The 7788-nt window shown below is 50.3% G+C and overlaps 1 protein-coding gene across 1 annotated transcript; it reads left to right on the top strand.

The window, feature by feature from the left end:
* Positions 1-1293: 1293 nt before the first annotated feature.
* FTJAE_2774 (uncharacterized protein) lies at positions 1294-4005 on the top strand (the record flags this gene model as incomplete). Its single annotated transcript, XM_037349002.1, has 2 exons — positions 1294-3676; positions 3734-4005. The coding sequence occupies 2 exons, from the start codon at positions 1294-1296 to the stop codon at positions 4003-4005; spliced, it is 2655 nt and encodes an 884-aa protein (XP_037210167.1).
* Between the last annotated feature and the right edge of the window lie 3783 nt (positions 4006-7788).

Consider the following 7788-nt stretch of genomic DNA (forward strand, 5'->3'; position numbering starts at 1 on the left):
AACGATTGTATGGGAACTTTGAGTCAACGTTTACAGCTTGCCGTCGCCGTTCTCCACGCCACTACATCGATCGTCATCGGTACTCCCACAACCTTCTACTAATAAGTTAAGTCACTGATCAGGGGTTGCTGGCACTGGGCAGCTAGTTGCTCTACCCATAACGGAGTGCAATAGTCTGCTACTTTTCTCAGCGCCTTGAGTTGTCGAGAGCTTGTTCCGGGAGATAGACCTCGATTCTCGCAAAATACCATCAACTGTCTCTTCCTCCTCCTTCTTCTTCCTTCTTCCCTCTCCCTGCAACTCTTCCCAATCTCTCCATAATTCTTGGTCCTCTCGGCATTGCCCCTCACCCCACCTTGACCACCTTCTGGTGGTGGACCCTCGTACAAGAAGAGAGAGCACACGCACAGAGCAGAACAAAGAAGGGCTGTCTTCCAAGACGCCTTGATAGCTCGATTGTATTCCCCTCTCGAATCTGTTCATAGCAGCATTTACGAGTTGTAAGTATTTACTGGAAGATCCAACTTTCGTTCGTACTTTAAATTTGCTGACCGACTGCTCGAATTAGCCCCAACCATTCAGTACATTAAAGATAGTCCTCACGAATTGGCTTCTTTATTATACACGCCCGAGTCTCACTCATTTCACTTTGCAATCGGCCTGCTGAGGTGCGAGTGAATTCAATTGCAGTATTGGCTTTCTTCTAACAGAAGATTGCCCTCGCTGTTCTCTACTTTCAATTACATCCTCTGAAACGCAGTGTTACTGGTCACCCTGCGTCATCTCAATCAGTGTCATCCGATCTCAACGCCACCACTCCAAGCGGAAGCGCATCAATAATAGCAACAACATAAAAAGATTCCTTGTCAGGTCCTCGGCCTAGCCAGACATTTTATTTGGCCTCAAAACGAATCCTGGGTCTTCGTCACCATATCAGACATTACCCTACTTGACCCTGCTATTTGCTCCCTGGTCCACGCTGACAAGGACTGACCAAGTTCGACCCCTCCTCACGTGGCCTTGGCTTCAAAGTACATACAGCAAGGTTGATTGCCGTCATCCTGCACCACGGACGGAACGATACGCCACGGCTGCCTCCACCCAGTCCAACGTCTGGCGTCCTAACGCTACCGCTTTTCTCCACGGCATCGCCCTTTGTCCAACGTTTCTCACGACTCGCCTCCGATTTCGTACATTTGAGATTTCCCTCGCAGCTGGCTCACAACAGCACACATAGTTTCGACAGCTCGGCGATCAGATAAGCTTCGCAATCCTGTGTAGCCCCACGTCATCATGACGGACCGTCATCGCTATCCGTCCTCGGGACGAGCGGCCACCTTTGCCAACCATGCGAGAACTTCTCTGCCGTCAAGCATTGGCTACACTTCTTTGTACGCCGGTGACATGCACGTCATGCCGACTTCGACCCGACAGCAGCAGCCCATTTTGACGACACCACGAGGATATGTTACAACTACTTCTACAACACCAACACCAAACACCACCACCCGGACGTACGCCGTTACTCAGGACCCTCGTTCACACAGACCGACTACGCGGGATGTCACACGCTCCCAGCGGTCCTCCACACTAGATTCTACTAGTCGTCCCCCAGTAATTGTCATGACCACCCAGAAGGACCGCCCCAATGGCACGAGTTCTCATTCTTCCAATGCTCGCCCCGGAAGTCCCTTGAGGGATGACTACCGTTCGAGCGATGGGCAGTTTTATACACAACCTGCCTCATCTATACGTTCACGCAGCACAGCCCGCTCCTATGCCGATCAGCCAGGAAACGACACTTATGCTCGCAGCAGCAGAGACCGCAGCAACAGCTTGGTACGCGACGACCCCTACCGCAACAGTCGTCATTCTGCGATATACCAGAATAATCCCCGTCAGAGCTCTAGTAATATCGACTATGGGGACGACGGTTATCAGTACACTAATGCCGGTGAGCTGGTTCGCTACGACCTCGATCATTCAGGCCCTGCGAGGACTCGCAGACGTGAGAGTTTCGACCGTGGCTACTACCGCCCAAATATTAACTACAACGCGGATCAGCGAACGTTCAATGTGGATACCAGCCCAGACTTGAGTCGCAACTACATAACAACAAGCACAACCAGCGTCCCAAGCAATCGGCAATACGATAACCGGGGCGGTCCTCCACCAAGTACACGAGGGTTTGACAAGATTCGAGGGTACGAAAGTCCGCGGGACTTTGCTCCGATGCCCTCCAAGACTCCCGAACCGACCTTGGTCAAACAGGACACCCCCCTTGTTGCGACTACGGAAACCACAAGACGGCCTCGGCCAGTGTCATTGTACCAAGAGGGACCACCTCGTTCTTCGCATCACGACGATTACTATCGGAGCCGAGAAGACGAAAGAAAAATGCGAGAATTTCGTGATCAGCCAGAATCTGAACTCACTTATGAGCCCGAGCGCGCATACGAGGCACCCTACTTCCAAGATGACAGAGTTACTTCCCGTGGCTTCGGCATCCGAACTGACACTACTGACGAACACGATGATCGCCGTGAACGTCGCCTGGAACAACCGAAAAAGCGATCAGATGAAGACCTGCCACGTGATGCTGATTATGAGCGCGATGATCGACGTCGAGGCCGGCTTGATTCCAAAGACACTCGCCGTGAGAGACGTGAGAGTAAGAAAGGGAGTGATGATGACGAAAAGGAGCGTACTCGGTTCCGTGACAAGGTGGCTACTGGCCTGGGTATTGCTGCGACTGCTGTAGGCCTTGTGCCTGCCGTCAAAGACGACGACAAACGCGACAAAGATCCCGGCAAACGTAAAGGCTCTGATGACGAACGTGAGCGCGAACGTGAACGTGAAAGAGACCGAGATCGTGACAGGCGGCGCGATTCGATGAAAAGTGAACGCCCAAGAATCGTTGAGAGAGATGTATCGCGACAGCGTGATCAATCAAGGCAGCGTGACCAGGATCGTGATTCCAGAGAGACTAGTCGTCGAAACGGGGAGTCCCGTAAGAGCACTGAAGCCGTCATTTCGTCATCTGATTCCGACGAAGCCAAAAAGTCCACTCGGAGACGTCGCGATTCAAATGCCTTCAATCCGAATGATACTTCTGAACTGCGGCATCTCAAGGATCAGCTGGCAGCCTTGAAGACCACCGACAAAGAAAAGGAGAAGGAAACCCCGGTCGTGGTCGAAAGTAAGTCACGGTCCTCTTCACCTACTCGAGAAACGAGAACAGCAATAGAAGCTCGTCCATCCAAAGACTCCCGGTCACCACCCGATTCCAAGCCATCTGGACCCCCTGAAGAAGAATCCCGTGGCCGCGAATCCCAGCAGACCCCTCCGGACGACAAACAGGTCCGTGTAGTATCGCCTCCTCGCGATAAAAAGGATGAGAAGCCACTCAAGGGTATCTTGAAACAGCCAAAGGTCAGCTTTCCAGAGGAGCCGAATCCCATTCGTGAAGGGGTTGCACCTCACAAGGAAGACAAGAAAGCCAGAGAAGCACCTGCAGGTGCAAAATGGACCAAGATCAGCCGCAAGGTTGTTAACCCTGAGGCTTTGACCATTGGTAAAGAGAGGTTCGAGGTCAGAGATGACTTTGTCATTGTACTACGGGTACTCAGCAAAGAGGAAATTCAGGCATATGCCTCGGCAACACAAGTCTTGAGAGGTATGTTCTAAGTTCAGGGTTCAGCCTTAGCTTGAGCTGGTGCTAATTGCGAAATAGAGAGACGTCGCCGCGACGATGATGGTGGTGATACGGATCGGGATCGTGACCGTGATGAGGATGAAAGGAGAAGACATCATCGTCATCGCCGCCATCGGGACGATGACTCTTCAGACTACGAGGACAAGGACAAGGACCGCGACCGCGACCGCGAACGACGCAGGCGTCATCGAGATGAAGAGGAATATGACACCCGGTCAAGGGATTTGGACCATCATCATCATCACCACCACCGCTCTCAGCGAGAACGTGAGCCTGTGCTTGAGGCTTAGTGAGAGAAAGAGCGTTGAAACCACCATGCCATTATCTATGGCTGAATGTTTTGATCGAGTATTTAAGCGTTACATCGAATGACCAACGGCGGGCCTTCTTTTATCAGGTATATATTGAGCGTTACCAACCATACATCACACATTAAGCATAAAAATCGGGCAATTTAGCGACGCATTCTGGATAAACAAACATAAAATAAAATACGTTCTGGTTCACATTATTCCTGCATTATTTTAGCACTCGTCCGCCCCATATGGTTACATAGCGCTGAGTATAGAAACAGAGTTTCACCAGTCGACTTGCAAATTTCCTCAGATCTCGGCTTAGAGGATCTCGGTGCGAGGCACGAGACCGTCTCCAAGTTTGAAGACTGGAGAAGAGGGCTAGTAACGGTACGTCGCAGATTGGGTAGCAACATTTCATATCGGGTGCCTACAGTGGCAAAATGTTAAAAGAGATGGGACTAATAATATGTGATGGGGAGGTTGAGGCTTTCTTGGCTACTAACTAAGGAGTTTGTGGGTATCGTATTTGCTCTTGTTGTCCAGATCCATTCCATGTTTCACGGCATTATGAGGGCGAACCTACAAGTTTGCAGCAAGAAGTCCAGCTACTAGTTCCCATTCATCCTGGAGGGCCGATAGATGCGTCCAGTCCAATGTCGGCTTCGTATGGTAACAGAAGTCGTGGCAAGGACCATAACCTATGCGAGCGCCCGCATCAAGATGAAAGAGGGAATTGAGGCTTCGCACGGAAAGCTTCCTCGTCACATTTATGCTGGCTTCCGTAGTTTCATTCCCTTCACCGTCCAAACATATGTTCGAGCCATGATCACCCATCTCCTCCAGCACAGGATGTTGTACGACGTCCTAGTCTGGGCTCAAAGCCGCTACCCGTGGTTTATCTGATACATCATGAACGAAAAGACCGCGTGTGGGTTGACGCCTCCACGCTGAAGCAGAACGTTTGGATGTGATGTTACCTGCAAGTATCCTGATGCGCCAGGCACGGGTAGAGGCATGAGAGGAATGAAGCTGAATCATACCGACCCCTCTCATGCTTCCCAACAACGTCAAACTTCTGAACTTGTCCCGTTTACGGTGATTCGTTAGCACTCATCATATACTGGCGGTACAAAGTTGTGCAGGGAGTTGAAGCTCCCACCGTGGCTTGACTCTCACGATCAGGGTCCGGATGAGCCAACAAAGAAGTGTTATGCACGAGACGACCATCAAAGGGGGGGTTAGAAGCCCTGCCTAGTGACTGAACTTGTTCAAGCCCTCTATGACGAGAAGAGAGATGGCAGGAAATGTTATAAAGTTCACTCACTGTCCTACATCGTGTGCGGTGTTGAGTCAACATGAGATCAGAGCTGGACACGACAAGCAGAAGCCGTGATGAAGAATGCATGCGTTTCAAGTGTCCACTTCCGGCTGTGGAAGCACCTAGTAGAAGGCCTAGTCTGGTTCAAAGTATAAAAAAACTGGACTTGGGCGGCTGCATGATACTGCCACGAGTCGTGACCGTTCCAGGCTGGCACAAGACAAGCAAGCCATTCGGTGTCAAGTTATCAAATGTTTTACTGTTTGCCCACTCACCCCAAGAATAGCAACTCAGCAGCCACGTCTCCAAGGGGAGCGAACGACGCCCAACCGCCGATCTCTGGCTTGATGGTGGCGGGAACAAAAAAAGACACGTCTAGATCTCCACACCTTCAGAGGTGATTTTATACTGTGACAAAGGCAAAAACGCCAGCCAGCCAGCCTAGCCAGCCTACGGATACCGCGAATGGTCGCTGGAAATGCAAGTTGTTGTAATTACAGTACCCCTTTCCCCCATCTTATCGCATTGCGTGGCTTTGAACGCCTCTAGCCGGCCAATGAGCCGTGTCGTGTGCTAATTGTTTGCGAGACTAACAAATGGCATGTCTCAACATTTTCGAGGCAATGGCGGATATTTTCCGCCGCCGAATGCATTTTCTTGACAGAGGCAATAGTCTCAACCGCGATGCATTGGAAGATTAGCTTTGCATCTCTGGTATAAGATATCAGCCGCGTGGGGAAACAGGCAGCATGTCAGGGATCTCACGGGATATACATGGCCCCTGCTACCACATACTCCAAGCAACTGTTGACAGGACCTGTAATCCCTGCCATGTACAGATACGTATGTACGGAGTATCCAGATTCTCGTTTGCCATCGGCGGGCCGGAGCGAATGCTTGCGGTTCTGTATCTCATGATTGTGCTTAAAAGAATACCCTCAGAACTATTGTGGGATTGTAATCGGGCTTCATATGATCTCAGGCTTCTCATAGTGAGCGGTAGTGGCTCGGTAGAACGAGTGAATTATCGGATTGGTATGAGTCGATTTTACTGACTCTAAAGGTTTCCTGTGCTTCCCAAGCTGCCTCTCTATACTCCGTACCGGTGCAGTCTTCATGTCAAAGTGGCCAGGTTTTTCGACTTGCTATGGGACCTCTGGCTCTTGACTATTGTCCTTCAATTCACTGATGTTAGGGACAGTGACTGTCTATGTCCTCGAAGGCGTTCAAGCAGAGATAATCCAAATCTTAATAAACCTTGATTACTGTAAGCTTCTTGTGACATTGATAGTAGGTGTTGATCTTTTTCTAGCACCGTCATGAAATAGTAGTATGAACCTATTTGTCTTCATGCTAATGATATATAGAGGATTTGTGAAGCAGTTGTGTAACTGCACATGGAAACAGCATTAATCTAATACGAAGGTAACTAATCTGAGGTAAAGTAATCATGCTCCATATTCACGAATGGATCTCAATCAGAACTATGGGCTGTTTTTCTTCAATGCCTAGGTGGATCTGTCAGCAACACCGGCAGTTGAGTTGGTGAATAGGAAGAGAGCCTCCCTTGGAGCTTGGGTCGAGCTCGGCTACACATTGAAATTTAGATTCGGTTACAGACCTCCAGGAGGCTATCTGTAGGTCTTTACGCGCACAGTTCTCCCACGAACCACCGTGGAAGCGGAACCCCTTGCCGGTGATGTCGTCTCAATTAGTCTTTTCGAATACTTGTGCTGTACGTACCTATGAAGCACCCTTGTCCGGGGATGACGGGCGCACCCCTTCTGTGCATCTTGGCTGTGCCTGGAGCTGGTGCACCCTGGTCGAGCCGGACACACAGTCCCAGTGTCCCACAACGGCTGGTAATCGCTCGAGTTGAGTGTGGGCTCACATCCCTGACCGACATTCCAGACATGGGTCGTTAGGAACCAACGAAGGACGTAACTGCAGTAAAGAGATTGAAGGTGCAAAGACTCGTCAGATAAAAGTCGTTGATGCGCGCGACATTGTATCATAAATATCGTTGGTCTGGTCGTATACGCTTCCGAGACGGGAATTGGAAGAAGATAGGGGGTGACTCAACTAATCTGTGGTGTGTAATGGTTCTTGCTCGTTAAGGATCTTCAAAAATAGCCCAGTATGTCTGCTAATATTATGGCTCTCGGTTTGTAAGTTAGGTATGGACAATCTGGTTCATAATCCCGAGATTGTGCCAGGATACGGTCTTAAGCCCTGTGCCCATATCAATCTTGAGCGGTAGGGCTGCGAGGATGACTCAAGACATCGTCAAGAGGTTCGTGAGTTAGCTTGCGGCGACAGCTAGGCACAGCACCTCTGGGCCCTTGATCGCACATCGTGTATGGCAGTACCGGGTCAGGGTCTGTGGCAGCCTTGTGCATGTTGACAGGTGGTGCCTATCAAACGCATACTAAGCCCATGACGGACGAGTGTCAAAGAAA

This window comes from Fusarium tjaetaba (assembly GCF_013396195.1).
Source record: "Fusarium tjaetaba strain NRRL 66243 chromosome Unknown NRRL66243_c0000057, whole genome shotgun sequence".
NCBI lineage: Eukaryota > Fungi > Ascomycota > Sordariomycetes > Hypocreales > Nectriaceae > Fusarium > Fusarium tjaetaba.